Raw genomic sequence first — 24,339 nt, 5'->3', positions numbered from 1 at the left:
CCCTGAAACTAAAGTATTACAGTCTGCCACAGGCTCTTCCTGATATACCAAATATTAACGATAAGTATTTCGTTTCCGTAGAGATTCACTTTGAAAATTAATCTCCTTAACTTTAGTTTCCTTTTTTTTTGTGAGATATAGCTACAATTTCAGGAGAGTAGGATATTTTTTACTTCGTGTTTGACATTGTCTTATATTTTATAGATAAGAGAGAGATTTATAAAATACACCACTATGGGATATGAATGTACAAGAAGTTAAGTAAGGTATCTAACTAGATATTGACATTTTCCAGGAGGACTAGAAGGAATTATAAGAGAATCGATTCTAAGTACGGAGCAAATAAAATTTATTAGAAGATATATCTACTTACATAACATCAGGGTTATTGGCTGTCGTCACCAAGACGTATAATTGCCAGATACTTTCGATATAATTCGTAAAATATGGCGTTCCATCGGGGAAATGCAAATGTCTGTCGATACAACAAAAGTAATATGCTATGAAGTATCTCTTTTCATATAGCTGTCGAATTCAAAAATATAAGAAAAGTAATAATTGTGTGTGTGTGTGTGTGTGTGTGTGTGTGTGTATTTTTAAAAATAATATCAATAAGATGGGCGACGACAAATATTCTGCTCAATACCACAAATTTGCTTGTCAGTTGTTTGACCTTAACCAGTTGAGCATGTCCCTTAGTGACTGACAATATGTGTATCACTGATCACGAGCAGAAGTAATGGGGGAGCATCATAGCCATGTGTTGAAAGGAATCCTTTGGGGCTTGGATAATTCACCTTTGGAAACATGGGTGTTTCGTTCAACATCCTTGAACAATTCATATTCAAGGACCTTTTCAGCGGGACCTGAAAAAAATTCTAACTGGGCCCCACCTGCAAGGTCACGCGCAGTTCATCGTGATATGAGATCACCATGTTTCGCATATATGGTTGTGATGCATGTCGCCTGAAGAAACGTGAATACGTGAAACCCTGTGCTGTAAGGCAAAAGACATCAAAGATGATTAATCCAGACACGTGTTTTCCTCTTTCCATCTATTCTCTCTCCTCCTTCCTTTTTGAAGAAGAGCGTAAGCTCGAAACGTCGAAGACTTTCATTTTTCCCGATCATCAAACTGTCTGGGATTTTTTCACACAATCTTCACACACACACAACACATCTTTTAAATGTGTTTACGATAAACGTTTTGAATATGCAAATAAAGCTTTTATTATATAATGCCGGCCACAGTCTAATGATGCTGACTAGTGACCCAGATTTTTGTGGTTGTGTCGAGCCGTACCGATATAATGTAGGATAAACATAATAATAATCCTTGGATTAAATATATAAACATTTACTGCATCGCTACGCACGTAACGATGCAATAGATGTTTATAAATTCCATCCAAGTATGTATATATATATATATATTATATATATATTATATATATATATATTATATATATATACATACACACGAGTGAGTGCACATATGGAAGAAAGTACCGTTTAACACATGGTAGGAATTTATATATATTTTTGATAATAGTTTGACTCAGCTCTACACGATTTAAAAGGTAAGAGACATGTGTCTTATCAGATGTGAGGAGAAGAGGGAGAGATTTGAGAGAAATTCAAGTTGGCTTCTATTGGTCAGCTCAAGTGCAGCTATTTTGCTTATTTTTAAGCTCACGTGTCCAGGCAGGGTGTTGGTAGGATGTCTGCACCACTTTGACGACAGGCAGCAGTATAGAATAATCAGCGACATCAGTTCCTTGTATCGATACTGTTCATGGTAGAGTGAGCGAGCTGGCAGAAGCTAGCGCGCTGGGCGAAATGCTTAGCGGTATTTCGTCTGCCGTTACGTTGTGAGTTCAAATTCCGCCGAGGTCGACTTTGCCTTTCATCCTTTCGGGGTCGATAAATTAAGTACCAGTTACGCACTGGGGTTGATGTAATCGAATTAATACCTATGTCTGTCCTTGTTTGTTCCCTCTGTGTTTAGTCCCTTGTAGGTAATAAAGAAATAGGTATGTGTCAGCTCAATTGTCGTTCAGTGTCTGGAGAAGCGGTCATAGTCTTTTTCTTTTTTTAAATTCGGAGTGACCAAATTCAATGGTGTTGGGTTACAATTTAGGTTGTATGATGATCAATATGTGTGGGCCGAAACCCGGAGTAGTCGAAACATGGGCAACTGAAGAAGGGGAATATTCCTTGTGTTGTATGTCTTGTACTCTGGTTTTTCGTTGTTTGAAAAAAGTCCGTTTCCATGTTTTTGTTTTTATGTTTTCGTTTCTCATTGTGTTCTAGTTTTTTTTTTGTATCTTGTACCCTTATATGCATGTATATATACATATAGATGTAGGTATGTACATATATGTATGTATATAAGCATATTTTTTATCTATTATTTTGCTATTATATGATCGAACGCCACGCATCCCCTTCCAAGTAAGTTTATCTTAAATAATTCCCTGCCCTTGTTTGTGAGGGACAACTAGGCCAAGGATAATGTATCTGGATAATCAGCGGTCAGTAGCTTGATGTTCATTAACAGAGTGTGTTTCTGGTAAAGGTACTTGTCCAAGATGTTATACAGTGAGATGGAACAGGTGAACTCACAGTTGCGAATAGAACATTTTAACAAGTCAACCATGTCTGCAGCAATTTGTGCATAAAGAAATTGTAAATAATACGTTTTTCAATTAATCACTTTCTAAAGCATTACGTCAGGTTTTTTAATAATCTGCGGCACCTCTATACAGCCCATACGGTGCACTGTTTTAGAGTCACTCCTTTCCTGTTTCTACCAGTTTACCACCCCTTCTCTATTCCTATAATGCAGTCCTTTGTGTAATAACACTAATTAATAGTATCTTATAAAGAAATATAAAGCGGCGAGCTAGCAGAACCGTTAGCACGCCGGGTGAAATGCTTAGCAGTATTTCGTCTGCCGGTACGTTCTGAGTTCAAATTCTGCCAAAGTCGACTTTGCCTTTCATCCTTTCGACGTCGATTAAATAAGTACCAGTTACGTACTGGGGTCGATGTAATCGACTTAATCCGTTTGTCTGTCCTTGTTTGTCCTCTCTGTGTTTGGCCCCTTGTGGGTAGTAACGAAATAGGTATTTCGTCTACCGCTACGTTCTGAGTTCAAATTCCGCCGAGGTCGACTTTGCCTTTCATCCTTTCGGGGTCGATTAAATAAGTACCAGTTGCGCACTGGGGTCGATATAATCCTTGTACGTCTGTCCTTGTTTGTCCTCTTGTGAGTAGTAAAGAAATAGAAATATGGAAAGCCCAAGAAGTAGTTCACATACCTGTGAGCGTAAAGTTTCAGCGCTAAAAGACTGAAGAGACAGAGTGTGAGGCTGAAGAGAACAAAGATGTTGAACACCTCAGGTAAGGCTCGGCGTATGTTCCGAAATGCTTGACGCACCTAGAATAGCAAGAAAAAAGAAAAGAGAGTAGAATATACAGATCTTGAACACGTTATTCAAAGCTTCAAAATCTACATACATACATGTATAGATAAACTAGCAGTATCGCCCGGCGTTGCTCGGGTTTGTAAGGGAAATAACTATATAAGCATTTTTAGAGAGTTACTTCCCTTATATAATAGCGAAAAAATGCATTAAAAATGGAAAAAAAATTATGGTAATTTTTTTTTTAAATCGTAGACTCATCGTAGACGCGCGCTAATACCCAGAAGGCTCGATATGAATGACGACTATAAGATACCCGGTTTTGGTTAAACTGCACTGCAAAATGTGGGAGTAAGGAATCTAAATCGTAGGAGACAGACACCACACAACTTCAGTTTTATATATATAGATGTATATACACAAGTTGTTGGAATACCAACCGAAGAGTCAGTGGTTCTAATTGGTAGCAGTTTAGTCTCTGGTCGAAGGAATTATAACAGTGACCATTCTGTCCTTATTGCAGGACTACATCATCTAATTTAGAACAATGTTATCCACTGTCTCAATTTTATGAAAGAAATTTGATTTATTTCTTGCAATTAGAACAACTACCTCTCACTGGTTCTTCTCTGATCCAGTTTCCAGTTCTACTTTATGACTGTGGCCGAAAAATAATAAACAGTCTGGTTCGCACACCTAAAACTAAAAGGCGGCGAGTTAGCAGAAACGTTAGCACGACGGGCGAAATGCGTAGCGGTATTTCGTCTGCCGTTACGTTCTGAGTTCAAATTCCGCCGAGGTCGACTTTGCCTTTCATCCTTTCGGGATCGATAAATAAAGTACCAGTTGCGCACTGGGGTCTATGTAATCGACTTAATCCCTTTGTCTGTCCTTGTTTGTCCCCTCTATGTTGAGCCCCTTGAGGGCAATAAAGAAATATAAAACTAGATAGACGAAAACTTTATCGCTATATATATATATGTATATGTATATATAATGGCTGTACTGTATTACTGAGCACTGTTTCCTTGCCGTACAATCTTTATTTCAAATAGTAAACTAGCTTAAATGTAGACGATGCACTGCTAACTTGCTCTAGAAATATCACAGAAGACTTCGTCTCCAGTAATCCTCTTGTGACCCTGTTTATTTACAGGATACACCATTTGATACCATAGAGTAGAACTTATCAAATATCAATAAATGTTCTATAAAGCCTTTACGTGGTCACTCGACTAGTTAGAAATAGCAACCAAATCTTCCTAAAAATCATACCCTACCATCTAAGAAAAGTGCAATGTGATTCTCGATTCCCCACAAATACAAAAACGAGATGGTTATGGATGGAATGTCGTTGATCATAGGTTTTGCTCAATCAGAGATGACCTGGAGCTGAACATCAACATTTAAGTAGTTTTTCGTGGTTTTGTCTTACCTGTCTACCTTCTGGGAAATTAACGATTAGAAACGGCCGTAAGGATCTAGACCACCGTACTGCTCCAACTGGTGCGAAAGTAATCCACATGCTGTAGCTGAACATGTCAATAATGGTAAGCTGGAAATACAAAGAAAGTGGCAGATTCCGGTTCTTTAGAACTGGAGGAACAATATATACAAAGGAATAGTGGAAATACAGATCTAATATTTAACGTAAAGTATACTAGCCATCTCAATATGGCTAACCACTAAGGGTGGGTGTTACTGTAGCTTTTAGCCCCAGGAGATCATCGTCTCCAGCTGGCTTTAGGCACACTATCAGCTGGAGACGATGATCTCCTGGGGCTAAAAAGCTACAGTAACACCCACTCCCAGTGGCTAGCCACATTCAGATGGCTAGTATACTTTACGTTGTCGAGTGGTTACTGTTTACATCTCGTTCAGAGATTTATTTAGATCTAGTATTTGATTTCGTTAATTCTGCGAGGATGAAAGCAAAACATCTCAGACGTTGAAATGAACTCGCAACATATAAAGTAACTGAAAGAGAACATCAAGCACGACCCGACTCACTCCTTACTCTCTACCAAACTCACCACACTTTCTTTCCTTTTTTTCTTTCTTCTCTCTCCCTCACACGATTGTTGTGTCACATTCTGTCGCTTGTTCCAAGCTGTTAATTCTGTGTCATAAGTTTGAAGATTTATGCAGCTATTTTGACTATGATATAAATATAATAGAATTATCAATAAGTTATTCTTGTTGCTTATTTCGATTATATATATATATATATAATATATATATATATATAATATATATATATATATAATATATATATATATATCATACCTTTTATCTTTTGCTTGTTTCAGTCATACTGGGGCACCGTCTTAAATTTTTTTAGTCAAATAAATCAACCCCAGTACTTATTTTTTAAACCTGACATTTCTTCGATCAGTTGTCTTTTGCCAAACCGCTAATTTACGAGGCCATAAACATACCAACATCGGTTGTCAAGAGATGGTGGGCAACAAAGACACACACACACATATATACACACACGTCGGGCTTCTTTCAGTTTATCTCTACCAAATCCTCTCACAAGACTTTTGTCAGTCCAAAGCTTGAGTAGCAAACATTTGTCCAACGTGCTAAGCAGTGGGACTGAACCCTGAACATTTGTGGTAAGGATGCAAACTTCTTATCACACAGCCACGCCTACGCCTAGATTTTAATTATATTAACTATGGTATAATTTGTGGAGGCGCGTGGCTTAGAGTGTTGAACTCATGATCGTACGGTTGTGGTTTCGATTCCTGGACCGGGCGATGCGTTTTGTTCTTGAGCAAAACACTTCATTTCACGTTGCTCCAGTCCACTCAGCTGGCAAAAATGAGCAATCCTGCGACAGACCGGCGTCCCGTCCAGGTGGGGAATTTCTACGCCACTGAAACCGGGAAACCGGCCCTTATGACCCTGGAATGGCACAAAGTATTCGTGGAGGTGTGTGGCTTAGTGGTTAGGGTGTTGGATTCATGATCGTAAGATTGTGGTTTCGATTCCTGGACCGGGCGACGCGTTGTGTTCTTGAGCAAAACACTTCATTTCACGTTGCTCCAGTCCACTCAGCTGGCAAAAATGAGTAACGCTGCGATGGACTGGCGTCCCGTCCAGCAGGGGAACACATACGCCATAGAAACCGGGAAACCGGACCCATGAGCCTGGCTAGGCTTTAAAAGAGCGCAAAAAGAAAGAAAATGGTATAATTTAAATGTATTTTATTTAACTATTATTTTTAATTAAACCACTTCCAGTCATGACATTTTTTATTATATTCTGGAGGAAATGCAATGGCCATGGTCTTTTACCGGAAGAAGGAAGAGAGAAAGCTATCTTCGAAGGGAGACCGAGTCAAAACGCTTGCAATGCAGTGGATTCCGCTAAAGACACTAAATGGTTGTGTTAAATCGATCGATGGATTAAGCAGGCCATCAAAGGAGGCCATGTCGGAATTTGAACCTAAAAAAAGGAGCCAAAGCCTATACCGAAAATTTGGTCAGACGGTATTACAGTCCCACAAGGCGGCGAGCTGGCAAAAACGTTAGCACACAGGGCGAAATGCGTAGCCGTATTTCGTCTGCTGTTACGTTCTGAGTTCAAATTCCGCCGAGGTCGACTTTGCCTTTCATCCTTTCGGGGTCGATTAAATAAGTACCAGTTACGCACTGGGGTCGATATAATCATTATTCCGTTTGTCTGTCCTTGTTTGTCTCCTCTATGTTTAGCCCCTTGTGGGTAGTAAAGAAATAGGTATTATAGTCCCACAATCGCCTATGATTGGTACTTTCTAACTGATCCTGCAAAACTGAAAGACAAAGTTGAACACGACAAGATTTAAACCAGCCATGGGCAAACTATAATCTGCGGGACTAACTGAATGACACGCGTAACGAAAAATTCCCTTGAATTATTGTAGTAGTGAGTCCTGTCCGATAATGAATGAGGTCTCATGCGATTCGCTTCTCATAAACGGTTTCTCTGCTCAATTTAAGCTAAGAGCGCAGTATCAAATATAAATGGTTCACTGAACTTACCACCAATATTACAATGAGGACTATGTGTTTTGTATCTCTCCAGAATTTCTCCATTTCATCAAAATATGCTGTGTGGATGATTCGAATGAGAAATATAACAAGGCACACCAACTCTAGTAGACTTGTAGCCTGCAACAGACGGAAATTAGATTAGAAGAGAAAAGTGCAAAGACATGCTGGTGGATTCCCCGACAGCTTTCACAACATTTAGATATATTAACTGACAAAAATGAACATATGCACGCACTAAAACAAACCAGTATAGACATAGACAGACACCATCTGAAAGAAAGCATCTACAAGTTATGGGTGCTGTTTTTTTCTACATCAACTGAAAAATAAGAAGTGATCACCCAACCAGCTAGAAGTAGCAGCCAAATCTCACGCATACATGTGCGTATATATATGAGTGTAGATGCAAATTTTTGTGTATACGTCATTACAAGCAGTTGACTCAATGGCATCTGTTTATAATCCCGAGCAACTGGAAAAAAAACAAACAAAAACAATGATTGCTAAATGGAGCAACGCACTTGAGCAAATATACAATGCTAATAAAAGTTCACTTTTCTGGAAGCTCATGCTTGCTAGAACTTGTTTCTCGAGAAACACCAGGATTTAAAATTTCCAGAAATCTTCTGGCGCTTCTTCTGGGAAGAAATGCTGTTGATGATATGAAATTAAAGCCCTTATCTTGAAAATCCAAGGGCTTTCAAGGGCTACCAAAGTTTAACTTACTTCTGATTCTGAGTTCAAATAAGTAGGTATTGATGATTAAGAGATGTTTTAGAAGCATCTTTTGTCCTGCTGTAGAATGATACTGCGCCAGATCTATTTCCAAATGCACGGCTCCTTTTAGATTCTACAAGTCACCCTTATGAACCTAAATGAACTTTGTAAGAGTAGAATATATCCCCAAGAATACAACTTTGCACACAGGATATAATTAGTAATAGAAATAAAGTTAAATGAACTTACCCAAAATGGCAATTCGAAGCCAGGAACCGCTGGTTTCTCAAATATACACAATGCTAGGTTCAACGCCAAGGCTAGATAAAGAAGTCCTCGTTGGTGCCAACGTGAGTAGAATATGTAAGATCTGAAATACAGGTTTGTTAAGAAAGTGACAAGATACTACTTCAACAACTCACTCACGTGCACACCTCTAAGTATCCGCTGTGTTGCGCTTGCAAATATATACACATTCTTCAGCTTGTAATAGTTAGTTCTATTCACTCACTCCCTTCACTTCTCTCTCTCTCTACAGAATCGCCGAAGGTGATAGGTTCTGGCTAAAACAACTTGTAATTAGCTATGTCCTTTCATATTCTGAGTTGAAATTCCGCCAAATTCTGAATTGAATAAACACCAGTGAAGGCGCCGGTGGGTTTTGAATCAACATTACTCCTGCCCCCAGTGTAGGTAGCGATAAGGAAACTCCTTTATTTACAGTTTGAAGTCTATCAATTTTTGTTTAGCTCCAAACATGCTCCGAGTGAACAGATCTATTCTCAGAGGAATTCAAACTGCAACCAACCTATCTGTTTTCCCAGGCTGTGGGCTTCCAGGATTGCATTACTTTACGTGCCCTTCCGTTTAAAACATCGGAGTGTCATTTGAAAGTGGGGTTGGTTACTATTTCTAGCAAACTGATGCCCTCTTGTAGTTTGAATAATTGTTTTTGAGACAGCAAATCTATGATCAAAAGCGTTCTAGCCTCGTTTATATATATATATATATATATATATATATATATATATATAATATATATATATATATAATATATATATATATATATATATATATATAAATCTAAACCAAAGTTAATGAAGAAGCCCCTCTGCAGCGTATCAACAATTCTCTCAAACCACATTAGGTTGATACGCTGCAGAGGGGCTTCTTCATTAACTTTGGTTTAGGTGTTGGGTACTACTTAAGAACAATGGTCCCGGTGCGCGCACTCGCGTACTCGCACATCCGCGCTAGCTAGTCGTGACTAGTCGATCCTACAACGACTACCTAGCAAAGTAAATAAAACACAAAATAAATAATTTTTTTACACAAAGTAAATAATTTTTGTTAAACAAACTAAATAAAACACAAAAATACAAAGTAAGGCTCGACTAGTCGAGACTAGCTAGCGCGGATGCGCGAGTACGCGAGTGCGCGTACCGGGACCACTGTTCTTAAGTAGTACCTAGGTGTTGTTGTCGGTGGTGATTATGTAATCATCTTTACAAACACGGCGACAGTTAAGGGACTCACCATTATAAACACCACCACATCGCAACCATCGAGCCTATCGTTACCGCAGCCTGTGGTCACTACAACCACTGCAACTGTTATTGCCAACCGCCTGGTTGTAACATTTATGAGCGTCACTACATTTTATATTCTTACAGTGCATCCTAAATACAAATAGAGTTGTAACAGACTTAGTGTACCTTTGTTATCAATAACAGGACAAATATCTCCTGAAATATTTTGAAAACTTTGAAGATAAAATATAAAAAAACTACATTTATTTTTACATAGATAATTAACTGGAGTTATCCCCCTTCACTTAACATGAAATATATTGGCTACAAAATGGTATATTTTTTTAAGTGGGATAAGGACGAGAGAGTGACAGACAGACAAACAGAGATTGCCCAAACAGCATTTTAACTCCTTGCACAAAAAGGTCTTAATTAAATATTGAGAGTCATTTAATTCGAAGGTCTAACCATCCTGTCATTTTTCTAAACTTAGAAACGATATAGTGAATAAAGCACTAATCACCTTACGCAAGATCTTCTGAAATTCATGTTTCGTGCATACTTCGCATCGTTTATCAATGTTGCAGCAACCAGGAAATCCTGTGAGAATCAATCAGATGATATTTCGATGAATAACTAATCAATCACTCTCATTGAACCGTCAAATATAAAACAAACAGATTGCGAAGAATTTTACCGTAAATCCTCGAGTATAGTCCACCCTTGAGTATAATACGCAGGGGATTTTTAGAGGGCTGTACTTCTAAAAACCTTAACCTTGTGTATAATACGCACCCCTTCTCTAACTTGAGTTGTGTGTAATTAAGCCAGCAGCACCTAGTCGAACAAACACTTCTGTGCATGCGTAATACAATAATGGTGATGTTTTTAATTGTTATATGGGAATGTAAATATGTTTGCAAATTGTTTTTGTTACATGTTATTCTGTGTTTTGAATACTTTTATTTTAATAAATGTTGCTTACTGCAAGTTATGGATGATTCTTTTATGACTTCATTGCTTTCAGGCTTAGCTTAAGGTATTTTCGCGCCCGACATCACAAAATGCGTCTGAATAAACATTGACGGACAGCAAATAGAGACTCGGACAGCAAATAGAGACTTAGAAAATATTTTTCATGTTTAACCTCGTATATAGTACGAACTGGGGATTTTGACCTTTAAATTTTGGGGGAAAGATGCGGATTATACTCGAGAATTTACGGTACTTGCTTTTAAGTAGGCACAGGACCAAATCAGATAGAGGATTGGAATATAATCGATCAAATTTTATCTTAATACATTACTGGTATATAATTTATCGATGTCGGTGCATCATTGAAACTCGAAATTAAATGCTGCAAACCACTGAGCTTAGCAATCAAAAGAAATTTAATTCCATCCTTAAAATAGTGCTGGATATGGACGAAATAATAGAGGACAGATTAGATACAATGTAGTAATTAATTTTGTCACATTTATTTTATTAAGTGGAAATCAGTGCCTCGTACTTCACGGAAAGGGACTACATTATACATAGAATTTGTGTGAAATCGGATGGCATTCCCAATTATCATTGCTCAAGTCTTCCAGAATCAATAAGCTTAATACCAGTAATATATTTACTCACTCCTGTCGTCTGCATCAACTCCTGTTTAAATTTGCAAAACATGTATGGCTAACTATGGAAAAAGATCTATTCTATTAGATTTATTTTACAAAATGAAGGGAAGTAATTTCTATTGTAAGGAACGTGATTACTGTTTCATTTTTTCCTCCCCTTTAATGCTTAAATTAAATTAATTACGTCTTTTATAATTAATATACATTATATCTCTCAATTACTAGATTCTAGAATTATTCTTTACTATCGTCATAATTTTAAACAGTTCATATTTTTAGAGATGATATTTTGAAATCATTTTATCAAGTTATGCGAGTCAGCGATATGCTTTCCTTAGATTCAGTTTTCATCCAAAGAATATTGTTTTTAATGCTTGAAAAAATGATTAGGGGTCACATTCTTTAGGTATATTTTGACTCATTAGAATTCATCGACTTCACTGTGCTTTCATGTAGGAGACTCACTAAACATACGCTATTGTACACACGGGAAAAGAGTAATTCTTCAGAGAATGGATTACTCTTAGATCTCATCTGCATGAAAAAAAAAAAACTAGTCATTATATAGGCGCAGGAGTGGCTGTGTGGTAAGTTGCTTGCTAACCAACCACATGGTTGCGGGTTCAGTCCCACTGCGTGGCATCTTGGGCAAGTGTCTTCTGCTATAGCCCCGGGCCGACCAATGCCTTGTGAGTGGATTTGGTAGACGGAAACTGAAAGAAGCCTGTCGTATATATGTGTGTGTTTGTGTGTGTGTGTGTGTGTGTGTGTGTGTGTGTGTCTGTGTGTGTGTGTGTGTGTGTGTGTGTCTGTGTGTGTGTGTCTGTGTGTGTGTGTCTGTGTGTGTGTGTCTGTGTGTGTGTGTCTGTGTGTGTGTGTCTGTGTGTGTGTGTCTGTGTGTGTGTGTTTGTCCCCCTAGCATTGCTTGACAACCGATGCTGCTATGTTTACGTCCCCGTCACTTAGCGGTTCGGCAAAAGAGGCCGATAGAATAAGTACTGGGCTTACTAGGTTTACAAAGAATAAGTCCTGGGGTTCGATTTGCTCGACTAAACGCGGTGCTCCAGCATGGCCGCAGTCAAATAACAAACAAGTAAAAGAGTAAAAGAGTAAATTTGAAACGCTAACTAAAAAGAAATTATGAGTAGAAGGCATAAACTTCGTCAGTGTCACTATAACACATGAAGATGAAATCGTCCATGATAACATGGCGATTTCATGGTCTATTTATCTCACATCTTGTTAGTCGTTACTTACATCTTCCTGTCGTTTTGACTGATCCGGTACATCGAACTTCACAGGATTAGCATCATCAAGGGGTATGTCCATAACCGATTGCCCAGAAGTGACCGAGTCCTCCTCCTCCATCTGTCTTCTTAGATCGGTCATGCTGACTGTAGACACTGCTTGCTTTCACTGCGTCTAAAGTAAATGGAAATTAAAAGAGGAAAAACTTCTGTGGTTTTATACTCAAAATAAATTGTTCATACATACATGCCTCATATTACATTCATTGATCATACATGAGAGAGAGTGTTGCTGCTTCACATGAATTATCAAGACAAAATCTAAATGAAAAAAGAAAGACTCTTTCAGCTGGTTAAAAATACAGAGACTTTTCACCAATATGCACACCAACGTTCATTGTCTTCTGTCTATACCCCTATTTCTTTACTGCCCACAAGGGGCTACACACAGAGAGGACAAACAGGGACACACAAACGGATTAAGTCGATTATATCGACCCCAGTGCGTAACTGGTTCTTATTTAATCGACCCCGAAAGGATGAAAGGCAAAGTTGACCTCGGCGGAATTTGAACTCAGAACGTAGCGGCAGACGAAATACCGCTAAGCATTTCACCCGGCGTGCTAACGTGTCTGCCAGCCCGCCGCCTTTTTCTGTCTGTACCTTCTAACACAATCACAGCGACTTCTGATTTTCTTTCTGAAATAGCAAGTTGTAACCAACTTTGTTATAAACCATCCGATGTACTCGTCCTGCGTACTCTCAATCCTGGGATGTTTTTTCCAAAAACACTGAACTACAACCCTTTGTACTTCTCTTTACTTCGTGTTTTCCTGAAGAGTAACAATCTGCCGAGGTTCAAGCTAAAAGCCACGTAGATCCAACAAGTCACTACAGAAGGTTTATTGTATTTATCTGTCTCCTCACACTAAAATATAAATCAAAGTTTATAACATTTCTGTGTTTGAAAAAGTTATTAACACTGGACTTCGATTTAGTTTTTACAAGAGTAATCATCTTGCATTAGAAATTAGCTAAAACAAGATGATTAGAGATCGAACCAGGTTTGGCGATATTTCTGTGTTGTTCTTACAAAGCAACAGCAATGATAAGAATAATTTATAAAATACTCGGTCATCAGCGAAGCTACTAATTTTGTTTAATGTGATAATTACTGACATGATTTTTATTTATTACTAGCAGTATCGCTCGGCGTTGCTCGGGTTTGTAAGGGAAATAACTATATAAGCATTTTAGAGAGTTATAGCAAAAAAATAGCAAAAAAAAAATGCATTAAAAATGGAAAAAAAATTATGGTAAATTTTTTTTTTAATCGTTGACTCATCGTAGACATTTTTAGAGAGTTACTTCCCTTATATAATAGCGAAAAAATGCATTAAAATGGAAAGAAATTATGGTAAATTATTTTTAAAATCGTAGACGCGCGCTAATACCCAGAAGGGCTCGATATGAATCACGACTATAAGATACCCGCTTTTGGTTACACTGCACTGCAAAATGTGGGAGTAGTTAGGAATTTAATCATAGGAGACAGACACTCACACAACTTCACTTTTATATATAAAGATATTCTATATACCTATTGGAGGACTTGGTCTCTAAAGTACATGCTAAGGAATCACTTGTCGGTTGGTACTCTATGATACATATTTACATCTAAGCGGACTTGACCAATTGAAAGTGGCGAGTCTTGATCTCAACTCAGTTGTCTGTATTCTCCTATAATGATTTTTGACGTTGGCGTAAGGCCACAGTGTTTGGTGGAAGAGTTTAGTCAATGAAAATGAAATCGACCCTGGTACATCATTTTATCGATTCCAGAAGGCTGAATGGCAATGTTGGCATCCGCTAGATTTAAACTCTTAATGTAAAGAGATGTAACTAGATATCGCAAAGTATTTCGTCCGACGCGCTCTGCTTCTACCAATCTACCACACTCACATAATACAACAGCAACAATTCATAGTAATTTTTTATTATTCTTAAACGATGAATACCACACAGAAAGCGTTAACTCTTGTCTGAACGATCCTACGTGCCAGTTTTCACCCCAAGTTCAATTAACTTCAGTCGCGCTGATAATGCTTTTGACAAAAGATCGTTAGTCACAATTTCTCATCCACCGTCTCTTCTCGTACAGGAATGAGCTTGAGTTACACAATATGAGATTGATTTGACTAAAAAAAAAAAGAGCTATAAAATGTACTAATTAAGCGCAATTTATTATTTAGGCCACAAATCTCTAACTAATCGGAACTTAACGCTACATTAAAGTACATTACATTGCTTTAATAACTTAATGGGATGGAGAAAGCCACAACTCTTTTTAGAGTGAAGATGAGTTTGTGTAATACAAATGCTTTTCTCAAGGGACAATCATTAGTGATAGAAGTTAAATTATTTCGTTCGCTTTAGCCACCAGTCACGGATAAACTACATGACATTCCTTACCAAAGGAAGGAGGGAAGAGAAAGAAAGAATTCTCACAACTGCTTCAAGGGACAGCATTTCTTTATAAGGGATATAGCTGTAGAATTGTTATGTAATGGATATGGGGGTAACGGTGATTTGAAATGTATCAGTTCCATAAGTGAAACAAAACAGGAAAAGAATCTTTTTTTTTCAGGATTTTGTTTCGTTTACAGATTCATTGTTGTTAATGATGTTTTTACTTATTTTGGAGTGACACGAACTCTGAGGAATTTCTTATTGAAAAGAAAGTGGTGTCGTGACATTCATTGCTTTTCTTAGAAATAATTTAGGAATTATAAGTTAAATGTATAGTGAAAACACATCGTAGGCACAATGGTGCGGCTCTGCAGATGCTTACCTTCATTCTACGACACACGCTTAACACGAAATTTTTTCCATGCATATAAGAGGAGGGAAGTATTAGAAGAAAGCAAAAACACAGTCCAAGAAATTCGTAACTTACAGATGTAACTAAATTTACTCAGGTGAAAGCAGTTCCATCCTGAAACTGAGTAATATAAAATGCTAGTTCAAGGAGAATGAGATTTTTTATTCTCTCAAAATTTCTTTTCTTTTTTTTTTTAAAGAAAGGAAAATAATTCTTTTGACATCAGTAAGCTCCTGGTTTTAATTTCGTCAATGTTGTAAATGATAATAACATCAACCGAATTTGAACTTACGAAAGTGGAAAATCAAACTGGATAACGCAAAATACCCATCGGTAGACCTCTTTGCTTCTGCAGGTTTTATTTGATTAACTAAAGACCCAGCTACAGTTATAGAAACTAGTTTCAAGTTAGTTTCATTCAACTAAGCTATAGTAGATACGTGATCGGCCGAGCAACTTGGCATGAACTATTGATCTGTTTTTCTTTAATACCATGTTTTTGTACAGTCAATGACCATTCTACACCGCCCTGCAACAAACTGTTAGTAACTGTTTGGAACGTACCGTGACAGCCTTCAGGTGCATTCTCTCTGCGATTCAGTCTGTACCTGTGTAGATGTTGTTTTAACTCTTGTCGGTCCGTATAAAGCAGACACATCTCTTATCAAATAATTAAGAACGGTATTATCAAAAGTCATACCAGTCATTTACAATATTGTCTTTTATTGTGGAATGCACCGGACAACATTACACAATGTGTTCTGTTTTTTTGTAACGGTAGCGGATGGTTTGAGAGAGATTTAACAACTATTTCTAATATCACGACCCTAGGATTGATAGAACAGTCAGAACATCGGATAAAATGCTTTGCAGTATTTAGTTACGTTGGATGTGTTCAACGTTGAAATCAAAGGTTCTGGTTAGAATTGATAAAATAGGTACTAATCAAGTAGTAATATCAATGTAATCGACTACCTGCTTTCCCCAAAATGTACAACCCTGGGATAAATTTAGAAATAACTAGCAGTATCGCCCGGCGTTGCTCGGGTTTTAGAGAGTTATAGTAAAAAAATAGCAAAAAAATGCATTAAAAATGGAAAAAAAATTATGGTAAATTTTTTTTAAATCGTTGACTCATCGTAGACATTTTTAGAGAGTTACTTCCCTTATATAATAGCGAAAAAATGCATTAAAATGGAAAAAAATGATGGTAAATTATTTTAAAAATCGTAGACTCATCGTAGACGCGCGCTAATACCCAGAAGGGCTCGATATGAATCACGACTATAAGCTACCCGCTTTTGGTTAAACTGCACCGCAAAATGTGGGAATAGTTAGGAATCTAAATCGTAGGAGACAGACACACAACTTCACTTTTATATATAAAGATAATGCTTTCAAATTTTGCGCAAGACCAGCATTTTTCGGGGGATTGGTAGTTCGATTACATCGATCCCAGTGTTCAACTGGTACTTATTTTATAAACCCCAAAAGGATGAAAGATAAAGTCAACCTCGGCGGATTTCGAACCCAGGACGTAAAGACAGACGAAATGCTGCTAAGCATTTTGACCGGCATGCAAACGATTTCGCCAGCTCGCTAAACATCATTTATAAGCAGCGAAGGTGGGGAAACTATCACGAGGTCTCGAGATCATACCCGAACGTCAACAGTTGGAGAGAAGACGATTGTATTGTGTTCACACAGTCGTCTTCCCTCCAATTGCTGACGTTCGTACGTTTCTAAATACTATTAGCATTGTAAGTAAACTGAAACATCTTCAACTGAAAATTGAAAACTACTCGCTTAGAACCAATACAATGTTCTATAACAGACAGTATTTATAAAGATTTCTAGCAAAGACACGAAGTCTTTAATTAGTGTAAGGATAAAATCGATTATATCAAGTCAAATATTTGATTGTTACTTTTATTCTATTGGGTCCGGAAGGATAATAAGTAAAGTTGACATCGGCTCAATTTAATGTCAGTATGACCAGTAATATTAATCCAGTTTCTAAGGCACTAATTAAATACAGAGGTCCCCATGCATCTACGTAAAGAAGTTTTTTACAGTGCACACTCGTTAGGGTTAGTTTTAGGGTTACGCTTAGGGTTAGATTTAGGGTTAGTTTTTGTATCGGGGTCTCTGTATTGAAGTAGTACCGTTAAGGAACCTCTATATTTAAGTAGTAACGTTTCTAGTATAAGAACAATGCCATATTTTGAGAATAGGGTGTAGTTGATTTAATCGGTATAGTAGTTAGTCTTATCCAATTCCATTTACATTTGTTATATCATAGGAATATATATTGGCCCTTTATTTCATCGACCTTGAAACAAAATAAAAGGAATACAATTGATCCTGGGGAAAAATCAAAGCTTTATGGTCCAAGTCACTTTGCCCACCTACTGATCTAAGGGTTTCTGGTACTTGTCCGAAGCTGCCTCGTTTTGGGAGCGGTACCGGTAGATTCCTGGTACTTTGCTGGTACTTATTTCATTGACCCCTGGAAATATTAAAGTTAAACCAAACCCGACAATATTTGAACTCAAAATACAAACAGGTGTAACTGCCACACAAGACATTTCGTCCAATGCTCTACTGATTCTGCAATTCATTCTGATTTCTTTGAATAAGTAGAAAGTTAATACTTTGTATAAACATTTTGATTAAATCAGCTTGAATATAAATGATATCAGTATATGGCTGGTATTTTGATTTGTACATAAATCTTCAGGTTGACAAAAACATGTCGACTCTATCGGATTTAATATTTCCATTTTACATAGTTAGAAAGTTTATGCATGTTATGAAGGACTTAGAAATTATAATGAGAAATAAAAAGTTAGCTACAAACGATTTGTTGGTGAGGTGAAAATTATCAAAAAAAATTTTTTTTTAATCGATGTTTCTCTAACAAAAGCAACATACATTCTATATGAGTGTATGTGTAGCCATCATTAATGAGTAACTAATTAATAATGCCTCATCCCAGGACACCGGAGAAAGCAATGCATGAAGGCCCCTACATACACAACCGCGGCGTACATAGATTAGTGTTTGGCCCCTAGGCCCGTTAGGCGACAAAACAATCGCCCCGTGTGTTTATGCTTGTAAGTGGCACAGCCCCACCCACCAACTTCTTCACACATGAACTATCATAAATATACATTTATACATCATGTAGACGATAAATTTAAGTGCTTGGTGAAATGTGAACGGTTAAAGGTCAGAGTATTGTTATTTAGTAATAAAGTTGCTGAATAGGTGTTTTAAAAACCTGAAAGAAAAATATTTATACAAAGATATATAGACAATGAATGAAACAAGAATGATATACATGTCATATATACCTAAGCACACGTGTGTATACCCCTGTGTTTACAAATGCGCACATATATATATATTTATATATATATACGAGAGGATGCCGTAAAGTTCTTAGCTTTCAGGGTATCGCGAAAAGCCTGGCTGAAGGCCCGACCTTCCGGGTTCTTTTGCAGGGATTAAGAAAAACTGAAGGACCACTGCAACAAGTGTGTGAATCTGAGAGGGGAATATGTTGAATAAAATCATAATTAACTGACCCTCCTGTATTTTCCTTTACCGAAAGCCAGAAACTCTTTAGCATCCCCTCATATAATATATATACATATATATATATATATATATATAATATATATATATATATATATATATATATATATTTATTTATTTTATAGAAGGAGCTTCTACAGGACTAGAACTGTTTCATTCGAATGATTTCTTTTGAATGAAACAGTTCTAGTCCTGTAGAAGCTCCTTCTATAAAATAAATTAATTTACTCTGCTATGTATTGAGTACCTTATTTACTGTGGTTAACCCCGACTCAACCCGGGACCTACATATATATATATATATATATATATATACGAAGTATGTATAGTTACCTCATCAAGCTAGAGAGACGGGAAGAAAGAAAGGTAAAAATTCCAAAATCCGAACCACTGTATTTCTTACTATTTCTCACCAGTTAGGATGATCCGCCCACTTTTTCGTCAAGAGTAATAGGACAAGGACAGCCTTAAACGAGATAAGATGGTTGTAGCTGTTATATGCTTGCTGTTGTGTTGTAACTGTTGTTGTTTTGGTACTGTTAGTGCCTGGTGGTGGTGGTGTTGTTGTTGGTGGGTAAGTATGACAATAATAGTAAACGTCAAACTGGTTGAGATGATGTGTTTGGTAAGAGAGTTTCTGATAGGATTGGAGGAGGTAGAGAGGAGAGAAGAGAAGACAGCAGAAGTTGTAGTGGTGGTGGTGGTGGTGGTAACGATACAGACATGAAGGTGGTGGCGGCGGCGGTGTGTAATCAGCTGGTAGCTATAGTGAAGTCGTCAGAGAGAGAGAGAAAGAGAGAGAACCCCCCAAAAGAACGTCTATCCACGTACAAAGGCCATAACATGACAAGCTAGAGTGGTGGTGGTGGTGGTGGCGGGGGAGGAGGAAGAACGAGAGGACGACGGCAGCGGTGGTGGGGGGGGGAGAGTGTGAGCAGCGATAAGAAGACAGAGTATGTATGAAAACGAAGGGGAGGAGGAGGAGGGAAAGAAAGAAGCAATAGTGGAAAGAGAGGAAAGAGAAGAGGGGGAGGGTAAAGAAAACGTAACCCAGGACACAGGAAAAAGTGAAGTAGTAGTAGTAGTGAGAGAGAGGGAACTGGAGCAGAGAGAGAGAGAGAGGGAACGAGAGCAGAGAGGTTGGTCGATAGTTTATTGCTGAGGCAGCGGATGGATAAGATTTCCAAAGTTTTGGTGAGTCTGCATGCAACGCGAGCGCGAGCACAACACATCTTTTACTGGTTTCAATCACTGAACTGCGGCCATGTCGGAGCACTGCCTTTTTGACCAACAGATTAGTCGAACAAATATTGATCCTAGAATTTTTCAATGGGCTTCCCTTTTTCTTTTCTTTTTTTTTTTGTTTTGTTTTGTTTGCCGAAACTACTAAGCTACCCCAAACGTAAACAAACCATGCCGGGTGGAGAACATACACAAACATAAGTTTAAAAGCGCATTTGATATATATATATAAGCCTTGGGCAAGTGTCTTCTACGATAGCCTCGGGCCGATCAAAGCCTTGTGAGTGGATTTGGTAGACGGAAACTGAAAGAAGCCCGTCGTATATATGTATGTATATATATATATGTGTATGTGTATGTTTGTGTGTCTGTATTTGTCCCATCCAACATCGCTTGACAACCGATGCTGGTGTGTTTATGTCCGCGTCACTTAGCGGTTCGGCAAAAGAGACCGATAGAATAAGTACTGGGCTTACAAAGAATAAGTCCCGGGGTCGAGTTGCTCGATTAAAGGCGGTGCTCCAGCATGGCCGCAGTCAAATGACTGAAACAAGTAAAAGAGTAAAGAGTAAGCCCAAACAAACGGGTTTATTTATGTGTGTGTGCATGTATTATATATATGTATGTATTTATGTACGTATATATATATATGTACATAAATACATACATATACATACATATATATAATACATACACACACACATATATATCAATAAACCCGTTTGTTTGTGCTTATATATATATCAAATGCGCTAGAATGGGAGAAAGCGCTAATACATGATCTAAGTTATATGATGTATAAAAACATGTAATATACAAATAAATATCTGTAAATATAAAACCATCCGAATTTCTGAGTATCTCATTTCTTCTAATATGAAATACCTGTACATCATCTCCAAACCTTCCAATATATATATGTCAAAGGAATTCCAACTCTGTTTTTTTATGTTTTACTTATATTATTTATAATATTAATATAGAATATATAGTATAAATAGTATATATTGTAAAATTGTCTTATTGAATAGATGAACTATTGAATATCAAATATTAGGGGACTAGTATACTATCTTGCATTAAAATATATATATATATATTATATATATATATATATAAAACTATTGAAAAGGTTGCAAGACGCAATGAAAATTTTAGGAAAATAAAAATAAGAAATAAGTGGAAATTTTACCGGTGAGTGTGTTAAATTATAAGGCACAAAAAGAAAATGACTCTCCCCAGACACAACAGAATATGCTTCAATACACGACACGAACTCATATAAAGAATCTTGCAAACGAAATCCAAAAACGAAATATATCCCTTCAGTATTCACTTTATTCTGTTAAAAGTAATATTTATTCACATGGTTTTGCATTATGTCATAGCTTTTAAATTTTGATGAGGTAACTCTTAATTTTTGGAATGGTATTGTACGGTTGGGACCAGTTTGAACATAAAAAAAGGGAGAATATTTTGGCCGGATAAGGTTGGTGTAAATGCTAAAGGGATATATTATGTGTAGGTGTAGCTGTGTGGTAAGTAACTTGCTTACGAACCACATGGTTCCGGGTACACTCCTACTGCGATGGCACCTTGGGCAAGTGTCTTCTACTATAGCCTCGGGCCGACCAAAGCTTTGAGAGTGGATTTGGTAGACGGAAACTGAAAGAAGCCCCTCGTATATATGTATATATATGTGTGTGTGTGTCTGTGTTTGTACCCCCAACATCGCTTGACAACCGATGCTGGTGTGTTTATGTCCCCGTAACTTAGCGGTTCAGCAAAAGAGACCGATATAATAAGTACTAGGCTTAGAAAGAATAAGTCCTGGGGTCGATTTGCTCGACTAAAGGCGGTGCTCCAGCATGGCCGCAGTCAACTGACTGAAACAACTAAAAGAGTAAAAGAGTTATTATTTAACGCATCATCTCTTATTTTGCTTACACTAAGTGAATTTACACACATACACATATACAGTAATCTTTCGATATACGAGTTAATTTGTTCCCGGATGTCGCTCGTAAAATGAAAACTCGAAAAGCAGAGCAATAATTTCTCGTAGCAGTAATGTTATAAATCGTAACAGAATCGTTCCCAGAAAAATATTTTACCTATAAAATTTATAATATTCGTAAATAAATGGAAATGAAACAAAGTAGAACGTAAAGAATATTGTACGTGAAGTAGTATCGATCGCAACAGCTGATGTACTTGCGCGTACAAATGCACGTTCCCACGGCTTTATCGATCGCATTCTTACCTGGAATCGATTTTTGTAATTTTTTCAAGACTCATACACGTCCTAATACCGTCGGTATCTACATATCAATTTTGAGCGCAATCGGATGGAGGATGCCCGAGATCCTAGAAGACACACACACACACACAGACAGAACGGATTTTATATTATATATATATACTCTTTTATTTGTTTCAGTCATTTGACTGTGGCCATGCTGGAACACCACCTTTAGTCGAGCAAATCGACCCCAGGACTTATTCTTTGTAAGCCTAGAACTTATTCTATCGGTCTGTTTTGCCGAAGCGCTAAGTTACGAGGACGTAAATACACCAGCATCGGTTGTCAAGCGATGTTGGGGGGACAAACACAGACACACACACATACATATACATATATACGACGGGCTTCTTTCAGTTTCCGTTTACCAAATCCACTCACAAGGCTTTGGTCGGCCCGAGGCTATAGTAAAAGACACTTGCCGTAGGTGCCACGCAATGAGACTGAACCCGGAACCATGTGGTTGGTAAGCAAGCTACTTACCACACCGCCACTCATATATATATATATATATATATATATATATATATATATATATCACGGGTTTCCACACTGTTTCCACCTACCTTATTCATTCACAAGGCATTAATGGGCTCGGGATTATAATAGTAGATGCTTGCCCAAGGTACTACGCAACCACGCAGTGAGAATGAGCCCGAAACTATGCGATTGCAAAGCGAGCTTCTTAATATCACACCCATGTGTGTGTGTGTGTGTGTGTGTGTGTGAGTTTGGTGGGGTATATTATACGGGCGGATACTGCGGTGGCTCTCAGTAAAGTTCCAGCTTACGGCTAGCCACATCGATCAGTATTTAAAATCTGTGACCACTATTAGTTGTCAGTCTGTGAATTCTTCCAATGCGTAACTCCGTGTTCGCTTCGCTGGACTGTAATATTGCCTGGAGTATATATTAGTAATAATTATAAAGAGTATGGAGAATTGTTCATCCTCGAAACTTTTTCTCTCTTATTTGACAATTAAATACAGCGTATATAATTAAGACCTACACGTAATTGTAAAGTAAGAGAAAATAAATTTTGAGGATGAACAAGTTTCCATAGTCTTTATAATTATTACTAATGTGTGTGTGTGTGTGGGGGGGGAGAACTAACAGAAAAGTATGCTATCAAATTAAATTATATTTTACATATATTTTTTAAATCACTCTGTTGCCCAAATGAAATTCCTTACACACATGCATACACATACGGATACACACACACTCACACACACTCACTCACACACACACATGTACGAACGCGCGTATCAGACAGTGGTCTCAGCTAAAACTTAAACTTGGTCACAAGAATTTAATATTTCATCATATCACTAAGTAGTTTGACAGACTGGCCATATACCATAGGTTGAGAATATCAACAACAATTTTGAAGAGAAAATATTCCGATAGAGCATTCTGCTTGCTAAATATACATTTGGTAATGTCTCAAATACATAAATAATGAGACAAAAATATTCGATTATCACAATGTCCATATAATTTTTTAACCTTTTAGTTAAGATGGAATCCTAACTAAGAAGTTTAAAAGAATTGTAAGGACAACCTCTGTAACTGAAGAATTTCATCACATTATTTACAAATTTGAGATTCTAGGCAGTATCCAAGACCCTTTGGAACCCATCGGTATTTGTAGGAGGTATAAAGTTACCATCAAACCGAAGACCTGGCCAGGGTTGTCTTAGTAGTATTAATGGTCATTGGGCTAAT

The 24,339-nt window shown here is 37.5% G+C and overlaps 1 protein-coding gene across 2 annotated transcripts in view; it reads right to left on the bottom strand.

Moving 5' to 3' along the window:
* Positions 1–19,815, bottom strand: part of LOC115210980 (two pore calcium channel protein 1-like) — a 52,705-nt gene extending 32,890 nt beyond the window's left edge. Inside the window, exons 1-8 of one of the 2 annotated variants that reach the window (XM_029779813.2) lie at positions 19,401–19,815; positions 12,597–12,761; positions 10,241–10,317; positions 8,438–8,558; positions 7,460–7,588; positions 4,864–4,983; positions 3,324–3,442; positions 374–475 (exon numbers count right to left, since the gene is read on the bottom strand). In XM_029779813.2, coding sequence (XP_029635673.1) covers positions 374–475; positions 3,324–3,442; positions 4,864–4,983; positions 7,460–7,588; positions 8,438–8,558; positions 10,241–10,317; positions 12,597–12,728 — 800 coding nt within the window. In that variant the 5' untranslated portion in view covers positions 12,729–12,761; positions 19,401–19,815. The remainder of the gene's footprint in view (positions 1–373; positions 476–3,323; positions 3,443–4,863; positions 4,984–7,459; positions 7,589–8,437; positions 8,559–10,240; positions 10,318–12,596; positions 12,762–19,400) is intronic. The other variant, XM_036502601.1, reaches the window with a different exon arrangement.
* Between the last annotated feature and the right edge of the window lie 4,524 nt (positions 19,816–24,339).

The sequence above is a fragment of the Octopus sinensis genome, linkage group LG4 (genome assembly GCF_006345805.1).
Source record: "Octopus sinensis linkage group LG4, ASM634580v1, whole genome shotgun sequence".
Lineage (NCBI taxonomy): Eukaryota > Metazoa > Mollusca > Cephalopoda > Octopoda > Octopodidae > Octopus > Octopus sinensis.
Note: the sequence above shows the minus strand (reverse complement) of the source record. Positions and strands in the feature narration are given on the sequence as shown.